We start from the raw sequence: 21,767 nt of genomic DNA on the forward strand, positions 1-21,767 counted from the left end.
AAAAGTGCTGTGCAAACACACAGCTAATAGTCCCCAGCAGAAACCTCCCCAGTGTGGGTGGTTATCAAGCTCATTTCATGGCTGGAAGAACCGAGGAGCCCAGCAGCAATCCCAACCCACAGAGCATGGGAACTCTACTCACACAGACATCCTTGCTTGCTGGATGGGACAGGCCACCAGCTTGACACCAGTGCCCTGCAACACTCTGGCTCCATTTGGAACTGCTCAGCTACACGTGCTCTGTGCAGGCATTGAATCTAGCAGGCTCCTGTGAGCAAGCATAGCTCTGGAGCTTTAAGGGTAGGAAAGAACAAGCAGGATCTCTGAACTAACCCTCCACTGCTTAGGGAAGCACACAACATGAATGGCACGGCACATAATGTGTGAGCCAGGATGTACACGTGAGCACAGCCTGATGCCATGGGCTCCAGGGGAGCAGTGGGAGCACAACCCTCTCTCTGCATACACAGGGAAGTTGTGTCTCCCTTGCATTACCAGCAGCAACCACCCCAAGTCAGCCCCATCCTTGGGTCATGCAGGAGATGAGCAAGCAGCACTGTCAGTACAGAAGCCTTCCCTTAATCAAGATGCTCCAAGCTCTGCAATGGTGACCACCAGAGCACTAAGCCAGCAAAGCATCTCCATTTCCCCAGCCACATGATGAGCAGTTACCAACCACCTGCAAAGGGCTCTCAGCAATAAGAAGTGCTGGGTTTAACCCTCAGCTTTACTTTCATTCTGCCCTACCTTCAAGAGGACTGGGAGCACATTTTAGCCACATTGCAAAACGTAGAGAGAGTAAAGGATGAGAGCCTTACATAGCACTGCAGCCGAGATCCACGGGCTCTGCTCCATCACTGGGAATGGAGCTGGGCTCCCACCTAAGCTCATCTCCCAACAGCCTCCTGGAGGGCAGCAGCAGCGAGCTGGAAAGGAAAGGAAAGGAAAGAGGGGTTTACTGTGGTTTCTCCTGCCTGCAAAGGGCCTGACTCCATCTGAGCCCCACAGTGACCCAAGAGCTGCAGGGAGATTTGTGCTGGGGTTATTTTGAGCTGTGTTTGGGGCAATATCCAAAGGACAAGAAATAAAACCCCCTGCTGTGAAAGAGCCAAACTGAGCTGGTTTTGGAGCTGGGCCATTTCTGAGGCAGTGGGACACAGAGATAGAGCAACTCAACAGCACAGACAGGAGGGGCAGATAAGGAGCCATCGTGCTGCTACACACACACTGCAGGTCTGTACATGGCCAGTGTGTAAGGGCTGGAAAAAGAACTAAAACCCAACCCACAATCTTTCAACAAGCAGCAGAACCCTGCTTCATCCTGCAGTGTGAGAGGAACATAGAACAGGGTCTCTCTGAAGGGGAAGGCCACTCCAGATGGGCACAGGGGCCACCTCCTGTGTGTTGTTACCTTCCCAGCAACTCCTCCTAAAGCAAGCATGGAAATCCCCAGAGGAAACTGAAAGAACTCCCACAGAGGCCTTTAAACCCCAGCATTGAGCAGCAAAGTCCAGCTCTGGTTTATGAATATGGCAAAGTTCAAAGCAAACAGCAACTACCGTGAGCCAAGAGCAGCAGCCCAAGGGTGAGGCTGGAGGTTGCACGATGCTCCAGTGCCACCAACTGCACAGCACAGGGAAGAGCAGTGAGGAATGGGGAGCTGCTGGGAGCAACACCCCAAGTGACTGGAGCTCACCCAAGGGTTACAACCAGTGTCAGACGAGGTGCTTAACTCCCAAAGGGAATCCAGAGGGAAATCCATGCCCAAATGGTTCTCCCCTCACTCCCACAGGGATAATGAAGTCACACCAGGCTTGGAAGAGGAAGCTTCACCACCAGGGAAGACATCTGTGTGTGGCTGAGAAGCAGAGGAGCTCTGGTGGGAATCCTCAATACTTCCTATAGGATACCCCTGGGGAAGCTGCATTCACATGAAGAGCCTTAAAAGCCTTTCTATGACCCTTTAAATGCCCAATCCATCACACATCCACCTGTGGCTGCCAGTAGCGGTCATCTGGCCAGGCAGAGCACACATCCTCTTACCTGAGCTCATTGTGCTTAAGCAAAGCTCTCCCCTCCTCCACTATCATGAGTAAATAACAGGGAAGTCCCATTAAGGCCAAGGTAAAACGCAATCAAAGTCTCAACCCCTGCATAGAGAAACTCCTGGGCAAGAGCTCCTCCTGGAGGAGATCCCTCCCCTCCTGCCCTTCTCCAGCACCCAGCTCTGGTGACACAGCACTTCCATCCAGCACATTCCTGGGCTTCCCTCTCACCTCCCAGCAGGAAGCAGCAGAACCTCGATGTCCCTAGGAGTCAGCAGTTGTTACCTGGGTCACAGTCTACACACAGGAGTCTACATCACAGCTAAAGAGATGAAAAGGAGGCTTTTAATCTCTTTAGACAACACGGGAGAAGTGGGACTCCCACTTGCCAGCAGAGCTAACAAACCCAGGGTATGAATAAAGCCCATAGGGATATGAACCCAAGGGGAATAAAGTTAAAATAGGACATTTTTGCTCCTGTTCTCCTTCTTCCTGGATTCTACTGAAGGAAACAGCAAACAGACAAACCCACAACCCAGTGGAAGCTGTAAAACTTTAACCTTCACCAAACATAACCTCGAGCTTAGCAAAGCCTTTATCTGAGCCTGGAAGTTCAGCCCAATGATAAAACCTGGTTACCTGGGACAGTTCAGGCACTGAAACCAGCAAACAAAAGGAAAGCTCAAAAACCCAACACAGGATTTACAGTAACATCGAGTTCTTTTATTTCAAGGTTATTACACACAAAGCACTCACTGTGTTACACACACGAGTACAGGCCCTGCATAGAAATCCCTCTCTCCACAGAGAGATCACACTGTGTCAACCAGGGAAGCCCAATCTGCTTTGGTGCATTGAGCACAGTCGGACCAGTACCACAGGTTTGGGTTGGGAGGGACCTTAATGTTCCCAGTTCCAATCTCCTGCCATGGGCAGGGACACCTTCCACTAGAGCAGCTTGCTCCAAGCCCCGTCCAACCTGGCCTAGAATGTTTCCAGGGATGGGACATCCACCACCACCACTCTGGGCATCCTGTTGACCCTCCCAAGTGATTCAACTCCCTTGTTCCCAGCTGGTGACCCAGGTTATGTGCTTTCCAAGAGTATTTTATATAGGAAACATGGCAAGAAGCAGAACAAACAGCGCAACAGAAACGCTCCCTTTCCCTGAGAAGCTCCAGGCATGTTCTCTCTTCTCCCCAGAGAGGTCAAGCTCCTGTTCCAGTAGGGATTTAAGTCCTAGACCTGTCTCTGTGAACAGCAAGCACCTCCTTGCCTATGAATTCATCCATGTGAGAGGCCATTTACAGTCACTGCTCCTGCTCCGGAGCCTCCTTCTTCAGAACAGGACTTGTGCCCTCAGGATCTGAGGCACTCGATTTAAAAAGCAAGAGGCTTCTGTCCCAGGAGGTGCTCCCGAAGCAACAGACCAGCTCCATGGCGCAGTCCTCGGTCAGGATCTGGGTGATCCTCTCCACCATGTCCCCATTGATGGCAAGGGCTCGGAAGTGGTCGAAGTCGCTGCGGCCCAGCCTGCGCAGGCGCCGGGCGGCCGCCCTGTAGCACTTCCAGGGCTGGGGCTCCATCAGCAGGTAGGTGCACACGGAGGAGAGGAAGGCCAGGAACTCCACCAGGCCCCTGTCGCCGTGATTCAGGTGGATCCACATGGTCACGGACATGCAAAAACCAATGTCAAAGGTGGAGCGGCCAAACCGGGCCAGGTAGGAGCTCAGGAATGAGTCCCTGGCACTGGTGTCCATGATGTCCAGCTTGGCAAAGGATATGGAGGCAGGAAAGGGGCTGCACTGCTGAGCCCTCTCGATCAGCACAGGGTCAATGTCACAGCACAGCAGGTTCAGATCCTTCCCAGCTGCAGACTCCTCCAGGCTGCCTTTGCTCTCCTGAAGGCCAAGGAGATGCCTGTACAGAGCCACACTTAGCTCCTGCAGGAAGGAAAACAACAGTGGTTCACGGGGCCCACGCTGCTTCCTTACCACGCTCCCAGCACGCAGGATCCCTCTCTCAGCACCAAGGCAGGAGCTTGCCCTCAAAGTTCCCAACAGACTCACCAATAAGCTCCCTTTCTGCAGCCAAGAGCATCAGGAAGTCAACCAGAGATGGGCACTAAACCTGCACCACCTCAAACCTGGGGTTCTGCTTCAAAAACCAGGGGTTTAGAAACAGGAATCTTGATGGATAAACCCATTCAGTGTGGGGATTTATATGGCTTCCCTAGGAGAGCCTCAGGGCTCCCTGGTAACACTCAGAGCTCTGTATAATGCCTAATTTAGAGTAATAGGTGTCATTCACTGCTGCTAAAGTAAAAGCCATCCCCTGACCATTAGATGTAGCATGAGAGAACTCACACGAGAGCTTCCCTTTGGATTCTCTTCCACAGAGAGCCCCACTGAGCAGAATTGGCTCCATCTTTTGCTAAAGGAGATCTGAGGAAGGTCCTGGATGGCACCAGGCATGAGTGCACGGCCCATAGGAGCAGGCAGAGAGCATCCCCTACCGGCAAAGTCTCCGCATCCCAAAAGAACTGGGCTGGGAGCACTTATCCCTGGCCTGTTCCACAAGTTCACCTGCAATAGGAGCTTCACTTGTTCTTTAGCTGATGCCTCAGGGAGGGAGGGAAGCCATGGAAACAGCAGAGCTCCTGTCCCCAGCCAGACTGCAACAGCATTCTGCATGAATCTGGATTTCTTAGGCACTAAATTCACACATGGATAAAGTTTCCTTTAAGGAAATTAATTAAGGAAATTAATTCCCCCTAATAAGGGGGAAAAGCATCTTTAGACCCAGTCCAACATTGCACCAGCACACAGCAGAGCTGCACCTCTGAACCACCACACAGCAGAGCTGCACCTCTGAACCACCACACAGCAGAGCTGCACCTCTGAACCATCACACACCAGAGCTGCACCTCTGAACCACCACACACCAGAGCTGCACAGGCACCTCTGAACCACCACACAAAGAAGTGCACCCTGAGGGCAAGCCACCAGGCCAAAAAGCAGAAGTAGGTAAAGAAAATGAGCTTTCAGATGGGAGATTGGAGGAGATTTACCAGCTGGGCTACAGAACCAGGGCTTCAGCTTCCACTTGTGGCTCATGGACCAGTGATGTGACCCCACAGAACACACAGGGATGCTCTGCAGCCTCAGGGCTGCTCTTAGGGCTGCAGCTCTCCAGTGCCTGGGACACGCAGCAGCACAGAGCACTGCAGGGCCTCAGTGCAAAGAGGCCAGACCCACAACAAAGCTCCTAAAGCAACGCAGAAACCAACCGGCTCCATCTCATCCCAGCCTTCAGCCGACGCTCAAAGACCTGCAAGGGGGCTTCCCACACATGGATCAGGGAACGGTTTGGGTTGAAGGGACCTTGAGATCATCCAGTTCCAGCCTCTGCCACAGGCAGGGACCCCTTCCACTGGAGCAGGGTGCTCCAAGCCCCTGTGTCCAACCTGGCCTTGAGCACTGCCAGGGATGGGGCAGCCACAGCTTCTCTGGGCACCCTGTGCCAGTGCCTCAGCACCCTCACAGGGAAGAGCTTCTGCCTTGTATCCAACCTGAACTTCCCCTGTTCCAGTCTGAACCCATCACCCCTTGTCCTAGTGCTACAGTCCCCAAGCAGGGACACATCCTACCCCAATACCCCAAGCAGGGACACATCCTACCCCGATACCCCAAGCAGGGACACATCCTACCCCGATACCCCAAGCAGGGGCACATCCTACCCCGATACCCCAAGCAGGGACACATCCTACCCCGATACCCCAAGCAGGGGCACATCCTACCCGATACCCCAAACAGGGGCACATCCTACCCCGATACCCCAAGCAGGGGCACATCCTACCCCGATACCCCAAACAGGGGCACATCCTACCCCGATACCCCAAGCAGGGGCACATCCTACCCCGATACCCCAAGCAGGGGCACATCCTACCCCAATACCCCAAGCAGGGGCACATCCTACCCCAGTGCCCCCCAACACGGCAGCCGCTGCTCCCCTCCCGCTCTCCCCACAGCCGCGGCCCACCCGCCCGCCGCCGGTCCCTTACCCCCGAGTTGCAGCCCACATCGAGCCCCAGCAGCGGGCGAGCGGTCGCGGGGAAGAGGCTCCGCAGGAGGCCGCGGGGCAGGAGGCGGACACGGCCCTCGGGCGGGTGGAACCGGGAGTAGTTGGGGAAGTTGCCGTAGGGAGCAGCGCCGGGCTCCGGACCTGGAGAGCCCTCGCCCATGGGCGCCGCCATCTTTAAACTGCTCTCGGGCGCGGCCCGGGCGAGCACCGGAAGCGAGAAGAAACGTTCCGGGGAAGGAAGGTTCCGGGAGGGGCAATGGCGCATGCGCCGATCTGCGGTGGCGCAATGAAGAGGAATAGCAGGGCGATGGAGGGGCAATAAAGGGGCAATAGTGGGGCAAAGGAGGGGCAATAGCAGGACAATGGGGTGGCAATGAAGAGGCAATAGCAGGACAATGAAGTGGCAATGAAGGGCCAATGGCAGGGCAATAGGAGGGCAATGGAAGGGCAACGGGGGACAAAGACAGGGCAATGGTGGGGCAATAATGGGACAATGAAGGGACAATGGCAGAGCAAAAATGGGGCAGTTGTGGGACAATAAGGGGGCAACAGTGGGGCAATAGTAGGGTAACGGTGGAGCAATAATGAGGCAATGGCAGGGCAATAATGGGGCAACAGAGGGGCAATAGCAGAGGAATGGTGGAGCAGTAATGGGGCAGTGGCAGGGCAACAATGGGGCAACAGCGGAGCAATAACAGGGCAATGGTGAAGCAATAATGGGGCAATAGCGGGGCAATGGCAGGACAATGGTGGGGCAGTAAGGGGGCAATAGCAGAGCAGTAACAAGGCAATAATGGGGCAATGGCGGGGCAATAAGTGCCCCAGCTCCAGTCCTCCCAGGCCCTTTTGAGTGAAAAGACAGATTCTGAGTGATTTGATGTAAAAACCCGGTCTCATCACACCAGGGACAGGAGTCACCTTTGCCCAGAGTTGCCATGGGGACGCTGCGGCCCAGAATAGGGGTTCAGGGTTTGGGAGATCATAGGATGGTTTGGGCTGAAGGGACCTCAAAGGTCACCCAGTTACAACCCCTGCCATGGCCAGGGACCCCTTCCACTGGAGCAGGGTGCTCCAAGCCCCTGTGTCCAACCTGGCCTTGAGCGCTGCCAGGGATGGGGCAGCCACAGCTTCTCTGGGCACCCTGTGCCAGCGCCTCAGCACCCTCACAGGGAAGAGCTTCTGCCTCAGAGCTCAGCTCAGTCTCCCCTCTGGCAGGTTCAAGCCATTCCCCTTGGCCTGTCCCTACAGGCCCTTGTCCAAAGCCCCTCTTCAGGTTTCCTGTAGCCCCTTTAGGCTCTGGAGCTGCTCTAAGGTCTTCCAGGAGCCTTAAATCTCTTAAGGACTGATCTTAAAAGTCGTTTCCAACCTAAACCATTCCATAACCCTAAAAACACACCAAATATCCCCAAATGCCCCCCCAGCCCCACTTCCTGACATGAGGACTTCACCCTCCCCATCCTGACCCCCCCCACCGCCCCCAGCACCCTGGGGTCACCCCGGGGTCCTTCTGTCCCTCGCCCCCCTCCACGTGACCGGCGGCGCCATGCGCGTGAGCCCGAGCCCGGACTACAACTCCCGGCGTGCCCCGCGCGTAGGGGGGGAGCTGCGCGCTGATTGGCTGCGGCCGTGGTTTGAACAGGGCGCGCGGCGCGGCCTACACCCGGTGGCGGCGGACCGGGAGCGGGTGAGGGCCCGGGATGGGGCTCTGGGGGGAGCTGCGGTGACCCCTGAGGGGCTGGGAGGGAGCTGAGCCCCCCCCAAGGGGCTGTGAGAGGGGATGCAGAGAGATGAGGGCCCCTAAGGGGGTTTGAGAGGGGTCGGGGGGAGCTGAGCCCTCCCCAAGGGGCTGTGAGAAGGGATGGAGAGAGATGAGGGCCCCTAAGGGGGTTTGAGAGGGGTCGGGGGGAGCTGAGCCCTCCCCAAGGGGCTGTGAGAAGGGATGGAGGGAGATGAGGGCCCCTAAGGGGGTTTGAGAGGGGCCGGGGGGGAGCTGACCCCCCCCAAAGGGGCTGTGAGAGGGGATGGAGCTGAGCCCCCCAAAGAGTCTGTGAATGGAGCTGGGGGGAGCTGAGAGCCTTCAAGGGGGTTTGAGAGGGGATGGAGGGATCTGAGCTCCCCCCCCGCCCACAAAGGGCTGTGAGTGGGGCTGGGGGCCCCCAAGGCGGTTTGAGAGGGACTGGGGGTGGAGCTGAGCACCCCTAAGGGGCTGTGAATGGGGCTGGAGGGAGCTGAGGTTCCCCAAAGGGGTTTGAGAGGGGCTGGGGGGGAGCTGAATACCCCCAAGAGGCTGTGAATGGGGCTGGGGGGAGCTGATGTTCCCCAAGGGGGGTTGAGAGGGGCTGGGGGGGAGCTGAGCACCCCCAAGGGGCTGTGAGAGGGGCTGGAGGGAGCTGAGCCCCCCCCGAAGGGGCTGTAACTGGGTTTATGGGGAGCTGAGGTCCCCCAAGGGGGTTTGAGAGGGGCTGGGAGGGAGCCAAGCCGCCCCCAAGGGGCTGAGAATGGGGCTGGTTGCTCCTTGGGGGCCAGAGAATGGGGAATGGAGCCTGTGAGCACCGGGTAGTGGGTCTGGGTTTGCCTGGGGGGGGTGGGGTCTGAGTGTCATGGGGGTCCCACTCCTTTCCCTTCCTGTCCCGCTCCAGCCCCCCGGAGCCGCCGGCCTGGTGTCAGGAATGAAGCACCTCAAAGGAGCTGATCCTGCTGGCCCGAGGGACGACTGGGAGGGCATTGAGGAGCTGCTGGCCCAGCTCTGGGTGAGCAGGGGGGCAAAGCGGGGGGGTGGCTCTGCTGCTGGAGCAGTGGAGGGGAGAAACCCCCCCGGGGGTGCCCTGTGCTGGGGTCTGACACCATCCTCATCCCTAGGAATGCCTCGCACCAGCCCTGGGTGATGCCTCCGGTGCCAGCCAGGCCTCGTGGCTGCGGCGAAACCAGGCCTGCGACCGGGTGCTGCGGACTTGCGTGGAGCAGATGGGCAAGGCCGGGGGCAGCCCGGGCAGCAGGGGCAGGCTGCTGAGCGTGGCCGAGGCCGCGTGCCGGGGCTATGTGAGCGCCGTGCCGCAGCCAGCACCCCTCTACCTGGAGAAGATCCTGTACCACCTCCTGCGCAATGCAGCCACCCAGGCCGGCGGGGGCTGCTGGAGGGCAGCGGAGCTCCTCCGAGCCCGGCTCCTGGCCTCCCGCCCGGGCCAGGCTCCTTCCAAGGACTTCAAGGCCATCGCCTACAGCAGCTTCGGTTTGCTCTGGAGAGGGGGCTCCTCCCTGGCCGAGCCCCACTGGGCGCAGGAGGAGCCTCAAGCTGTCCTCTTGGTCCGCCTGCGAGCCCTGCGCTTCCTCCTGCTGCTGGAGGAGGATGGGGAGACGTTGTCCCCGCTGCAGCCTCCCTTCTTCACCTCCCAGACAGCCCAGCAGGCTGCTGCTGCTGCTGCCTTGTATGAGGCCCAGCAGGAGCCGTCCTCAGCTTTCCTTGCCCAGCAGCTCGGGGACTGCTTGCTCGCAGTGCTGAGGAAGGAGGCGATGGAGCCACCAAGCCTCCAGCAATCCCTCTGCTTCTTCGAGCTCACCCAGGAGCAGTGCCGGCACCTCTGTAGAGGCAGCCAGCACAAGGAGGCCAAGAAGGCAGTGAAGGAAGCAAGGAGCTTCCTGGGGGCCAGCAGCAGCTCCTTGAAGTCCTTCAGTGCCCCCCTGGCCCTGCTGGAGACTGGGGTGCAGCTGAGCCAGGCTCTGGCTGATGATGCTTGTCCAGCAGAGCCGCTCTTCTCCCAGGCTGCAGCAGCTCTCAGGGACGTGGCAGCGGTCTCAGAGCGGTTCCTCCTGGTGCTGGCTGAGAGCTGCCAGTTCGTCAGCTCCACCCTCAGCGAGTGCATGAAGAGCAGCAAGCAGCAGCCCTTCGGCTGGGGAGATGTGCTCGACCTCTGTGCCGTCACCGAGGGGAGCTGCCGTGTCCTGCACAGGCTGCTGGAGAGGGTAAGGCTGGGGTGGGGTGCGGTGGGGTGAGCACACAGTATGGTCCATCAGAGGCTCTGTGAGCGCCTGCTCCAGGCTTGATGCTCCCCTTAATCTATCAGTGGGGTGTCTCCAGCCCTTCCATTCTGAACAACAGTGCCTGGTGCTGTCCAGGCTCCGTGGGTGCTGCTTTTCTCCTTCCAGTGTCTGAAGGGGACTAGAAAGATGCTGGAGAGGGGCCTTCATCAGGGCCTGGAGTGATAGGACAAGGGGTGATGGGTTCAGACTGGAACAGGGGAAGCTCAGGTTGGAGATAAGGGAGAAGCTCTTCCCTGTGAGGGTGCTGAGGCGCTGGCACAGGGTGCCCAAAGAAGCTGTGGCTGCCCCATCCCTGGCAGTGCTCAAGGCCAGGCTGGACAGAACCTTGGGTGATACGATCTAGTGGAAGGTGCCCCTGCCCAGGGCAGGGGATTGGAACTGGATGAGCTTAAGATCCTTTCCAACCCAAGCCAGTCTCTTGATTCCCTGCCTGCCACAGGTTCCTCCTGAGGGCATCAAACAGAAGCTGATGGTGAAGCAGCTCCTGTACCGCAGCCTCCAGCTCTTTGCCAACGTGGCCTACGATGTTCTCCAGTGCTCCCAGGTACTGGGGGTGGAGGGAGCAGTCTCTGGCACTGGGGATGGGTGAGGCCTTTGTGGTACTGGGGGGCTTCTCCCTTCAGAGGCAACCTTGGTGTGGTTGTAAGGGCTTCTTTGTGGGCTGTGGGTCCTTGGTAGCCTCTTGCCAGTCCCTTTCCCCCCACAGCCATTGCAGGGCTGGCCAGGCCTGGAGCAGCTCCCAGCAGGCTGCAGGAGGAACGTGGAGTGGATGCTGGAAGCACTGGAGGGGCTCCCTGAGGGCGAGCAAGCCAAGTACCTGGATGTCACTGGTCAGTGCTATGAGGGGTGGCACCAGACCTGGCTCCTTGGCCATGGTTTGGGTCAGCCACAGTCACAGAACTCTGTGTCTGTGTCCCCAGGGAGTGACAAGGGGCTCTCTGCCACGCACAGGATGTGGCTGGTGGGGTTGGGCAGGGGGTGACAGTCCCTGGCTGGACAAGGAGAGGGTCCTTCTCTCTCCAGCACATCTTTAATGGCTGGCTTTCCCTTGTGCCTTGTGCAGTGTCGTGCACCTTCAAGCTGGCGTACATCTTCTACAGCCAGAACCTTCACGAGGAGGCCAGCTCCATCTGTGAGCCCCTCTGCAAGGGGCTGCAGGCACTGGATGCCTATGCATGTCCAGAGATACCCGCAGAGAGGGTAAGTGCTTGTCTGATGTTTCCAGCAATAACAGGGCTGAACTGGGCACTCTGGTCCCGATGCCAGGGGAGCAGAGGAGGGGTTGGCACCAGCTCGTGGAACAATTCCACTTCCCTCCTCTGCCTCTGAGCTCTTCCCTTTGCCTAGAAGAGAACTGGAGGATGGGACATGGAACACAGTGAGTTTGCTCCTGCAGGAGGCTGAATCCTGTTCCCTCTGCTCTCCCTGCAGCTGCACAAGTGCTTCAGGCTGCAGGTCGAGAGCCACCGCAAGCTGGGCTGGCTGGGGAGGGCCCTGTCCTCTGTGGAGCAGTGGCTGCTGGCACTGCGGGGCCGTGCTGGGGACCTGCTGGCAGAGCCCATCTCCCTCTGGGTCCGAGTCAAATCCGAGGCTGGGAAACAGGGGCAGGAGGAGCTGCGCTTAAGGTAAGAGCTGGGCTGGGTGTCCCCATGCTGGGACCGTGCTGGTGCTTCTCCCTGTGAGACCACTGCAGTGTGCAGAGCCCCAGCCAGCCCCAGGGATCCGAGGCATTGAGGGCTTCATGTCTCATTGTAACCAGTTCAACACTCTAAATCCCATCATGATTATGGATGCACGGTCCTGTTTGTGGAAGCAACAGGAATACGGATTTGGAATTGCCATTGATAGATACACTAACTGCATTAGAGCTAAAATTCAAACTAGCCAACAAGTAATTGAACACGTGGTGATGCATTGGAGTTAGTTTCATTGGGTGCCATCCCACATAGCTGAAGCACAAATCTCACCCAAGAGGTGTCCCTGCTCTGGGGAGGAGAGAGGGTCAAGCCCCTGGCCTCAGTGGGGTCATATCCTCATCAGGAAGCTCAAATGCCCAATTTATACTTTGAGAAGTGGAGGTGAGGCTGGAGTCAAATTGCTGGCTGTGGTCACAGGTTGGGCAGCTGCTTTCTCATCCTGCTGTATTTGGTGTGTAAATGAGAGACAATGAGAGTCCTGGCTGCATCCCTGGCACCCAGGGGGACAACAGGGCCATGAGACATCAGCATCACTCCCTCTTCCACCCTGCTGAGGCCACCCACAGCAGGGTCCTGCGCTCATTGCTCCCTTCAGCACATCTCCCAACGCCTCGGGCCTCATCCCCACACCCACCTGCAGCTCCCATTTCCCTTAGGACCCTGAAGGATGGCTTGAAGGGGCACAACCTGGCCACGGAGACCTTGGTGTCCCTTCTCTTTGTGGAGCTGAAGGCCTACAAGACCTTGCGAGCTGACACGGGGCAGGAGCGCTACAACGTCCTGTGTGACCTGCTGGAGCTGTGCTCGGAGGAGAGCGGCCGCCTGCATGAGCGAGCTGTTGGCCTCACAGAGCTGGCCCAGGTGTTGTGCTACCACAGCTACTCCCAGCAGACAGACTGGTGGGTACACAGTGGAATACTGGGATGGTCTCCCAGCGTCCCTGGGAGCCCCCAAGGAGCATTTGAGGGTTAGGGTTAGGGTTAGGGTGGTCAGAGCAGTGGTACTGCTCTGACTCTGGACTGTTTGGGGTCCCTGCCCTCCAATGCTCCAGGGGCTCTGTGGGCTGAAGGCAGTTTCTAACCCCTCTCTCTGGCAGCTCCTCCTGTACTGCTCTGACTCTGCACTGTTTGGGGTCCCTGCCCTCCAAAGCTCCAGGGGTTCTGTGGGCTGAAGGCAGTTTCTAACCCCTCTCTCTGGCAGCTCCTCCCTGTACTGCTCTGACTCTGCACTGTTTGGGGTCCCTGCCCTCCAATGCTCCAGGGGCTCTGTGGGCTGAAGGCAGTTTCTAACCCCTCTCTCTGGCAGCTCCTCCCTGTAGTGCTCTGACTCTGCACTGTTTGGGGTCCCTGCCCTCCAATGCTCCAGGGGCTCTGTGGGCTGAAGGCCGTTTCTAACCCCTCTCTCTGGCAGCTCCTCCCTGTACTGCTCTGACTCTGCACTGTTTGGGGTCCCTGCCCTCCAATGCTCCAGGGGTTCTGTGGGCTGAAGGCAGTTTCTAACCCCTCTCTGGCAGCTCCTCCCTGGACTCTGTCCAGGAAGCCTTGAGGCTGCTGGAGCTGGTGCCCAGGAGCACCCAGAACCAGGACCAGCTCCTCGATGACCGGGCGCAGGCTCTGCTCTGGCTCTACATCTGCACCCTGGAGTCCAAGCTGGAGAAGGTGGGTGGGGGCTGTGGGATACCAAAAGGGATCCAGATCTGAAAATGCCCATGCATGTGTGAGGCCCTCTCCTCAGCCTTGCTGGCAATGCTTAGCTCTGCACCAGGGCCACCAAAAGCCACCCAGACCCTGCTGGAAAGCCTGTTGGGGTCTCCTAACCTGCTGCCTTCTCTCCCTCTGCAGAACATAGAGAGGGAGCAAAGAGCCAAAGCTCAGGGGCTGAGGCACACGGAAGACTTTGAGCCCAATGATCTCAACCACGAGGGCAGGCTGCTGGAGGAAGAGTTTCTGTATGACAGCATCTCCTTCAACCTGGAGGCAGAGACTGGTGAGGACACTGGCGGGTTTGGGCCCTTTGTGAAGAGGCTTTGTGTGGAAGCACCAGGCTTGAGATCAGGGTGTCTCAGACCTGTGGTGTGCCCTCAGCTCTGTCCAAAAACCTGGATGATGCCTTTGCCTTGTGGAAGCAGCTCCTGGCAGCACCAGGCATCCCAGCTGTGCGCAGCCCGGAGCAGACTGTAGCCTCCCTGCGCCTTCTGGCAGCTCTCTACAAGCTGATGGCCAAGGTAATGCTGCTGGGGTGGGGCAGCAGCCTCCCTGGGCTCACAGAGCCCCTCTGAGGTGGTCTCTGAGTGTAACTGGGGGTGTTCTCTGCCCGCAGCCCTTGCAAGCCCTGGAGAGCTACCTCCTGGTCAAAGCCCTGTGCAGCGCACTTGGAGACACCCTGGGCACAGCCAGTGCCCTGTGCCAGGTCACCAGGCTGCTCTTCCAGCTGGAATGCCCCAGCTATGCCCAGGTAAGGCTGGCAGGGAGGGAAGGGGCCGTGGGTTGAGCCCAGCCTTACCTGTGGCTGCAGCCCTCACGTTGCTGTGGTGTTTCCCAGCTTTTCCTGGAGGAGACAGAATCCTGCCTGCAGAAAGCCGACAGCAGCGACAATTCCTACGTGGTGCTGCAGCAGACCTGCCTCCTGCTGCGCAGCCATCTGTGCTGTGTCACCCAGCAGGTGAGCTCCTGCAAGGCCTCCTCTGCATCAGGGGCAGTGTTGGAGGCCAAGAGGAAGCTGCAGCAGCTGCTGTGTCCTCAACAGAAGGATATGGAGCTGGTGGAGCAAGTCCAGAGGAAGCCACAGGGGTGATCAGGGGCTGGAGCAGCTCCCATAGGAGCCAGGCTGAGAACATTGGGGCTGGAGCAGAGAAGCTGCGTGGAGAGCTCAGAGCAGCTTCCAGTGCCTGAAGGGGGTACAAGGATGCTGGAGAGGGACCTGCATCAGGGACTGTGTCAGGACAAGGGGTGATGGGTTCAGGCTGGAACAGGAGAAGTTCAGGATGGAGATAAGGGAGAAGCTCTTCCCTGTGAGGGTGCTGAGGCGCTGGCACAGGGTGCCCAGAGAAGCTGTGGCTGCCCCATCCCTGGCAGTACTCAAGGCCAGGTTGGACACAGGGGCTTGGAGCAAGCTGCTCCAGTGGAAGGGGTCCCTGCCCGTGGCAGGGGGTCGAAACTGGATGATCTTAAAGTCACTTCCAACCCAAACTGTTCTGTTTCTTTGAGCTCTATTTCAATACCTGTGGGTAGGGACTTTGGGAATGGAGACACCCTGGCCTGCAAATGGTGACTCTTTCTCTCCCTGCAGATTGAAGAGGGTCTCTCCCTGTTGCTGAAGGTGCTCCAGAACATGGCTCTGCAAAAGGTCACCAAGGTCTGGTACCTGCTGCGAGCCCAGGTCCTGCAGCTGGTGGCCACCTACCTGAGCCTCCCCCTTGCCCGCCTCTCACTGGAGCTCCGGCAGCAGATCTTTGAGCAAGGTGAGCTGCTGGGGGATGTTAAAAGCCTCCTGCTGAGCACCAGGCTGACAGGGACCATGGGCAAAGCTCCATGCACATGTTTTACCTGTGGGCTTCTCCAGACCAGCCTGTTTGGGGTGAGGAGAGGGGATTTGCTGGGGCTGGGGAGGGTCTTGGTGCTGATACCCAGAGCTGCCCTCACACAGGGTGGAAGACCCCCGAGACAGCTCTTGTTGAAGTCCAGAAGCTCTTCCGCAGCATCACCCTCCTGCTGATGGGCAGCAGCGTGCTGGGATGTCAGTCAACAGCATCTGATGGCCAGTTTGTGGATTATGGTGAGCTGGTCACTCCTGTGGGCCACAGCCCCTCTGCTCCTCCACAGAGAGTTGGGCTCCTTCCCTGCCTCTGAGGAGCAGCAATGGTCACCTTCCTGTCCTGCCTTGCAGGGGACAACCTGCTGCTGAAGTGGCAAGTGCTGGCTGACATGCTGGCCTGCTCGGAGCACCTCGTGGCTCTCCTCAGCAGGTTGGAGGTGGTGTGTAAAGCCAAAGCCTTCTGCTTGGAGGCCGTCAAGCTGGCCATGAAGCTGCAGGCCACACGGTGGTGAGTTCACCATGGAGGGGAAAACCTAGGCCCTAGGTTTGGTTAGGGATGAGCTGCCCTTGTGCCCACAGGGGATGTTGGTGTCTCTGTCCCGTTAGTGGGGGACTGGCCCTGGTGGGAGGGTTTGGCATTTTCAGCTTGGTCTGGAGCAAGCATCTGCTTTGGGGAACATTATTCCATGAATTCACCTTGTCAGGTCAGATGTGGGCTCATTCCTCACTGCCCATCAGCTTCCCTCCCACACTGCCCTAGGGATGGAGTGAGAGCTGTTTGTGGGGATGGGCCCTTGAGGGCTGTTTTTTCCCCTCTAGGTCTACTTCCTTCTTGGTGCTGAAGGCCCAGCTGGAGCTGCAGCAGAGCGAGCTGGAGCGGAGCCACTTGGACCTGCAGCAGGCTCTCTTCATCCTGGAGCCTGACAGTGGTGAGTCCCTGCTCTGGGCTGGAGGAGGGCAATGGAGGGGTGAGCCCCAAGCCTGAGCAGCTCCAGAAAGATCTGCCTTGTGCAGGTGCTCCCCATCGCATGGGTGCAGAGGTGGGAGGTGACTCTGAGCCATGTTTTGGCTCCTCCAGCCGCTAAAGGTGTAGCTGGGGAAAGCAGCATCTTTGGCTCCGGCTTCTGCACCCCTCCTCGGGCTGTGGGAGTCCGGGCTGAGCAGGGAGGACCCAAAGAGCCATCCTCTCCACCTGCAGAGTTGAAAACCAGCAAAGAGCAGCAAGGCCATGTGAAGATCCTGCCCAGGAAGGGCAAACTGGAGGGCAGGAAGAAGCAGGACTCCATCTCTGAGCCCACTGGGGAAGAGGAGGGTTTCCTGAAGGGCCCCACGCTGGCATTTGTGGCCACTGTGAGTGAGCCAGGGAAGGAGGATGCCCTCACTGCCTCCCCGGAGCTGAAGCCTGCGAGGAGGAAGAGGCCAGCCTTCCTCAGCCACCCCCCAGCCTGCCCCTGCTGCCTCTGCTCCGACCTCTGCCTCTCTGCTCTCTGCCTGCGCTGGCTCCTCTCCTGTGCCCAGGCTGAGCTGGCAGCAGGCAGCACCACCAAGGGGCTGGCTCTGCTCCGGGCCGTGGTGCCGCGCTGCACCGCCGTGGCCACCCGCTTCACTGCCGTGCTGCAGGACAAGCTGAGGGACACCTCCACCAGCCAGGAGCCCCCGGCACTGGAGCTGCTGCACGAGCTGGTGGCCTCTTGCTACGCCACACTGGCCCTGCAGAGCCTGGCCAGCCCCCAGCTGGCAGAGGAGCTGGAGCCAGGGCTGAAGTTCTTGGCGTCCTGCAGGCCCCACGTGCCCAGCCTGGAGGTCTCCAGGGCCACGCTGCTGCTCGCCAAAGCCACGGCCACCTTTTGCCACGGTGACTCCGGGGATGCCGTCTTTGCCAGCTCTTGGAGCCAGCAGCTGCCCACACCCACTCCAGCAGAGCCTGAAGTGGTGCCTGTGCCTCAGGCCCTCAAGACAGCCAAGGCTCAACCCCAAAGGAGCAAGAAGCCAACCTTGGCTGCGGCCGTGCCCAAGCCCAGAGCAAAGAAGGGCCAAAGAACAAAGCCCTTGGCTGTGCCAAGCACCGAGGACGTGTTTGCTCTGAGTGACCTGGACACGGAGGTGCCCCCCATCGTCATCCGGCCGGTGACAGTGTCCCGCACCCCACACCAGAGAGCACGTCTCCCCTCTAAGGCCCGAGCAGCCCCGGGGCCCAGGACCCCCTTCACCATCTTCAGCGAGTCCTCCCCCCCAAGCAGCAAGGCCCAGCTCCTGCGAGCACCCAGAGCGCTGGGGAGGGTCAAGACTCGCCTGCAGGTGAGTTTGGAGGGAGGTGAGGGGCAGCCCCATGTGCCCAGCACTGTCCCCACCACCCCCTGTCCCTCTGCCCTAGGTGACGTTCAGCGATGACAGCGACCTGGAGGCTCCTGCAGCAGGGGGGACCCCCACAGCCTCCCGCAAGCCCTCCTGCCCCCAGGGAGCTCGGTCCCCCCGGCCCACGCGGTCCAAGGGGAGCTCGAAGGGGCTCAGCACCCGCAGGAGCTGTGCTCAGCCCCGCAGAGGGCGGCCGGGCACCCACAGGCCTGGGGCTGTGGAGGAAAAGAGGGAGCGGGCGCCCCGTAAAGCTGCCAGCAAGAGAGCAGAGGAGGAGGAGTGTGAGCTTCCCAGGGCCACGGAGGCAGAGGAGAAGATGGAGGAAGAGCTTCAGGTCAGCTTTGAGCTGTTGCAGGACTCGGAGGAAGAAGCCAAAGCCCCAGGTGAGCTGGGCTGCCTCAGGATTTGGGGAGGTGTTGCTTTCATGTCCCCCTATACACTTGCAGGGGGTTGTCCCCATCAGTCCCAGGGACCAGAGATCTCTGTCCCTCCCCACAGGCAGGAGGCAGCAGCCTCAGCGCAGGCAGGAAGGTGCAGGCAGGAAGCACAAGCAGCAGGAGGCTGGTGAGGATGTCCTGGCAGCACAGTCCCTGTGCAGCAAGGATGCACTGCACCCGGAGGGGACCCTGCCCACAGCTGGTGGTGAGCACCCAGCACAGTGTGATGGGGAGGTTTGGGTGCTGGGGGCAAAAGCTGAAGCTGAGCCTGTGGAAGTTGGTGGCAGCTCTGCAAAACCATACTTAAAATGGGTAAAAACTGCAGGCAGAGGGTGAAAGAGCTGAGGAGGAGGCGTGAGAGGGGCTGCTCCCCTTTCGTGTCTTCACCTTGACCCACAGTGGGGTCCTCATCCCAGTTCCTCACCATTTCCTGAGGAAGGGAAGTGGGTGAGTGCCTGGGTGGGCATCAGGCTGCTCACCGAGCATGGGGCTGCCCTGTGAGCTTCCTGCACGTGGGATGCTGGTCTTCAACCGGGAGCTGGTGGCTGTGCTGGGGTCACCATCTCTGTCCCCTCTGCTCCCCTCACCACCACTTGGCATGCGTTGCTCAGGGCTCCCTCACTGACCCTGCCCTGGGCTCTTCCTGCTTTGTCCCTTCCAGACATCTCCTCCCTGGACACAGTCCTCAAGCTCCTGAAGGATGCTTTTAACTGCATCAGCCACTGCCCTCCCAGCACCCTGCACAGCCAGCTCTGCCAGCTCCTGGCTCTGGCCACCGGCAGCCAGGACCCCCTCTCCACCGCGTACCTGCTCTCCGAGTCCCTCTCCATCACCACCCGCCACCAGCTGCTTGATGTCATCCACAGGAAGATCCAGTGCGTCCCTCAGTGTTCCCCCCCCTTCGCTCCCAGAGCATCACAGAGAAGGGGTTCGCCCTTTTGGGGTGCTTGTTCCCCTCCTGAGTGCCTTTTCCTCTGCAGCAAAGGGAAGAAGTCAGTGGGGGACGTGGCTGAGCAGCTCAAGGGGCTCTGCCTGCAGGAGGGGAGCACTGCCCAGCGCAGCCAGCACCTTGCTGAGCTCGAGAGGCTCTTCATGTTCAGCTCCACGGGGCTGGGGCCTGAGGAACGGGACAGGTTTGGGATGCAGCTGCAACAGATCCCCAGTGGTAAGATCCAGTGTGATTCCAGTGACGCAGGCAGCCCATTGCCTAGGAGGGTGCTGGGTGACACTTGGGTGCTGTCCTTATGCCCTGGGCGTGACTTTCAGGGGTGACCGTGTGCATGTTGACCCTCGCCAGCACCCAGCCTGGCTCCATAGGGGACACGCTGCTGCTGACACGGCTGGAGAAGGGCAGCACCCCCGTGAACATCCGCATCCCCACAGCGCTCACCAAGGTGAGGGTAGGGATGGGACAGGGGCATCCCTGCCATGCCAGGGGCTCAGGTCACTGCTCCCTTCCTCCTCCAGGCCCCGCTGCGCTCAGTGCTGAGGGACTTTGACACCATCCAGAAGGAGCAGAAGGAAGCCAACGCCTGCACGGACAAGCAGGACTGGTGGCTGCGCCGCTTCGAGCTGGACCGCAGGATGAAGGTGGGGGGGGGAACCACCTTGTGGGGTGGATTTTGGACAGGGTTTGGGGTCCAGGCCCCCCCTCAATGACTCTGACCTCTTGCAGAGCCTCATCGAGACCCTGGAGCTGCAGGTTCTGGGCTGCTGGAGGGGGGTCCTGCTCCCCACCAGCCCCGAGCCCACTCTGGCAGAGAACGCCGCCCGGTTGCACCCCCAGCTCCTCCAGTGTGGCTGGAGGAACACGGATCCCACCCTGCTCAAGGTGCTGGGCTCGGGGAGGAGTCTGGGGAGCTGAGCCCTTACCTGGCCTCTGCTCTCACCCTCTTGTTCCTCCCTGCAGGCACTGCTGAACGCTGCTCCCCTCCTCTCCCCCTGTGATGTTCAAGCTGTGGCCTTCAGCCTCTGCTCAGCGCAGCCCCGTCAGGCTCAGCTCCTCTTGCAGGAGGCAGTGGAGAAGCGGAAAGCCTGCGCCAAGCAAAGCAGCAGCTCCCTTGTTCTGGTTCTGGATAAGGTGAGAGCCCTGCCCTGCATCACCTCCTCCTGGCTCTGCTGCCTCCCTCCTGCTCCAACCTTCCTCCTCCTCCTCTCCCAGCACCTACAGAAGCTGCCCTGGGAGAGCATGGGGTGCCTCAAGGCTGTGCCCGTCACCAGGCTCCCTTCCCTGCGCTTCCTGCTCAGCTACTCCCTGGCACAGAAGGTGAGAGGAATGGGGGGGGGACCCCACGTAGCCCAGCCCTGGGGTGGGGAGGGATCCCCCAAACCTTGCCCTTGACCCCCTGTGTGCCCCTTCCTGCAGCAGGCAGGGTCTGTGCTGAGCCGCGGCGTGAACCCCAGCAGCACCTTCTACGTCCTCAACCCACACAGCAACCTCAAGGACACCGAGGAGCGGTTCCGGGGCTGGTTTGAGAGGTGGGTGAACAGCTCCAGGGGGGCTGCAGGGGTTAGGGGTGCTCTGTGCCCCCCCCAAGCCCATTTTGACCAGCATTCCCACAGCGAGCCCGGTTGGAAGGGGGTGACAGGAGCTGTCCCAAGCCCAGAGCAGATGCAGGCGGCCCTCCTGGAGCACGACCTCTACATGTGAGCATCACCGGGGCTGCTTGGGGCCACCCTGCGGGGTAGGAGGTGACACCAGGGCTCACCCAGGGGTCCTTTCCCTCTGTAGCTATGCCGGGCATGGAGCAGGCGCCCGCTTCCTGGACGGGCAGACCATCTCCCGGCTGGAATGCCGTGCTGTCACCCTGCTCTTCGGCTGCAGCAGCGCCCTGCTGGTTGTCAGAGGCAGCCTGGAGGGCTCCGGCATCATCCTCAAGTACATCATGGCTGGCTGGTGAGTGATGGGGGGGTCTCTCTGTAGGGCTGCGGAGGGGTTTCCATGCTCAGGGTGGGATCTAAGCCCCTTTTCCCTTGCAGCCCCTTCGTCCTGGGGAACCTGTGGGATGTGACAGACCGGGACATGGACCGCTATGCACAGGCACTGCTGGAGGGCTGGCTCAGGGGGGGCTCGGGGGCCCCTCTCCTTGACTACATGGCCCAGGCACGCCAAGCCCCCAAACTCAAGTACCTCATTGGGGCAGCCCCTGTTGCCTATGGGCTGCCTGTCTGCCTGCAGTGAGGGCTGGGGGTTCGGGGGGGACACTGAGGCCCTTTGGGAGGGGGGGAGATGTTTTCTGTCTTATTTATTTTAACAGAAGTGCTTTTAGGCGTTTGTTCTGTACCAATAAAGCTGCTGCTCTTTCACCTGTGTGCCCTCCATGTGTGTGTTCCCCTTTCCCATTTGGCCTCAGTCCCTAGGGCTGGTCCCCCCCCAGGGAAGGTCACTGAGGCTCCTGTCCCCCCTCCTGCTGCTGGATGGGACCCAGAGCCCCTACTCTTGCCCCCCATCCCTTGTTGGCTTTGGGGGATCTGCTCAGGGACCCTGTCTTTGGCACTGCTGGGTTTAGCCTTTGCTTCTGGTTGTGGGGGCACCTTGGATGTCCCTGCTATGGGATGGACGCGGTTCTTGGGATGCT

General features: G+C 59.6%; 2 protein-coding genes and 1 long non-coding RNA gene across 4 annotated transcripts; 1 reads left to right on the forward strand and 2 right to left on the reverse strand.

The window, feature by feature from the left end:
• Window positions 1–709: 709 nt before the first annotated feature.
• On the reverse strand, window positions 710–1,704 carry LOC133208952 (uncharacterized). The gene is made up of 2 exons (XR_009724533.1): window positions 1,412–1,704; window positions 710–926 (listed from the first exon to the last, which is right to left on the reverse strand). It is a non-coding gene; the product is annotated as an uncharacterized LOC133208952 (long non-coding RNA).
• Window positions 1,705–2,959: 1,255 nt separating this feature from the next.
• On the reverse strand, window positions 2,960–6,315 carry BCDIN3D (BCDIN3 domain containing RNA methyltransferase). The gene is made up of 2 exons (XM_061347221.1): window positions 6,109–6,315; window positions 2,960–3,988 (listed from the first exon to the last, which is right to left on the reverse strand). The coding sequence occupies exons 1-2, from the start codon at window positions 6,298–6,300 to the stop codon at window positions 3,356–3,358; spliced, it is 825 nt and encodes a 274-aa protein (XP_061203205.1). The 5' UTR covers window positions 6,301–6,315; the 3' UTR covers window positions 2,960–3,355.
• A 1,449-nt stretch (window positions 6,316–7,764) lies between these two features.
• On the forward strand, window positions 7,765–21,493 carry ESPL1 (extra spindle pole bodies like 1, separase). Of its 2 annotated transcripts, none has more exons than XM_061347210.1 (31): window positions 7,765–7,812; window positions 8,768–8,878; window positions 8,988–10,088; window positions 10,606–10,710; window positions 10,873–10,996; window positions 11,230–11,366; window positions 11,598–11,791; window positions 12,520–12,762; window positions 13,377–13,521; window positions 13,705–13,849; window positions 13,948–14,087; window positions 14,183–14,317; window positions 14,405–14,524; window positions 15,152–15,323; window positions 15,509–15,637; window positions 15,749–15,905; window positions 16,217–16,326; window positions 16,596–17,695; window positions 17,772–18,135; window positions 18,251–18,394; window positions 18,851–19,064; window positions 19,170–19,354; window positions 19,456–19,583; window positions 19,657–19,779; window positions 19,865–20,020; window positions 20,099–20,269; window positions 20,351–20,455; window positions 20,555–20,667; window positions 20,752–20,835; window positions 20,921–21,085; window positions 21,169–21,493. In XM_061347210.1, the coding sequence occupies exons 2-31, from the start codon at window positions 8,798–8,800 to the stop codon at window positions 21,368–21,370; spliced, it is 6,492 nt and encodes a 2,163-aa protein (XP_061203194.1). In that variant the 5' UTR covers window positions 7,765–7,812; window positions 8,768–8,797; the 3' UTR covers window positions 21,371–21,493. The 2 variants fall into 2 exon arrangements, with proteins under 2 accessions (XP_061203194.1, XP_061203195.1); XM_061347211.1 differs by having other exon boundaries at window positions 20,558–20,667.
• Window positions 21,494–21,767: the final 274 nt, after the last annotated feature.

The sequence above is a fragment of the Neopsephotus bourkii genome, unplaced genomic scaffold, assembly GCF_033783945.1.
Source record: "Neopsephotus bourkii isolate Nb327-2 ecotype Australia unplaced genomic scaffold, CSIRO-AGI_Nbou_v1 NB_309, whole genome shotgun sequence".
NCBI classification, from domain to species: domain Eukaryota; kingdom Metazoa; phylum Chordata; class Aves; order Psittaciformes; family Psittacidae; genus Neopsephotus; species Neopsephotus bourkii.

Bases quoted from the DNA above. Each gene is read 5' to 3' on its own strand.
- ESPL1 (XM_061347210.1), top strand. From the start codon at position 8,798: ATGAAGCACCTCAAAGGAGCTGATCCTGCTGGCCCGAGGGACGACTGG. The intron at 14,525-15,151 runs GTGAGCTCCTGC...CTCTCCCTGCAG, and splicing joins TGTGCTGTGTCACCCAGCAG to ATTGAAGAGGGTCTCTCCCT. The intron at 19,780-19,864 runs GTGGGGGGGGGA...GACCTCTTGCAG, and splicing joins AGCTGGACCGCAGGATGAAG to AGCCTCATCGAGACCCTGGA.
- BCDIN3D (XM_061347221.1), bottom strand. From the start codon at position 6,300: ATGGCGGCGCCCATGGGCGAGGGCTCTCCAGGTCCGGAGCCCGGCGCT. The intron at 3,989-6,108 runs GTAAGGGACCGG...TCCTTCCTGCAG, and splicing joins ATGTGGGCTGCAACTCGGGG to GAGCTAAGTGTGGCTCTGTA.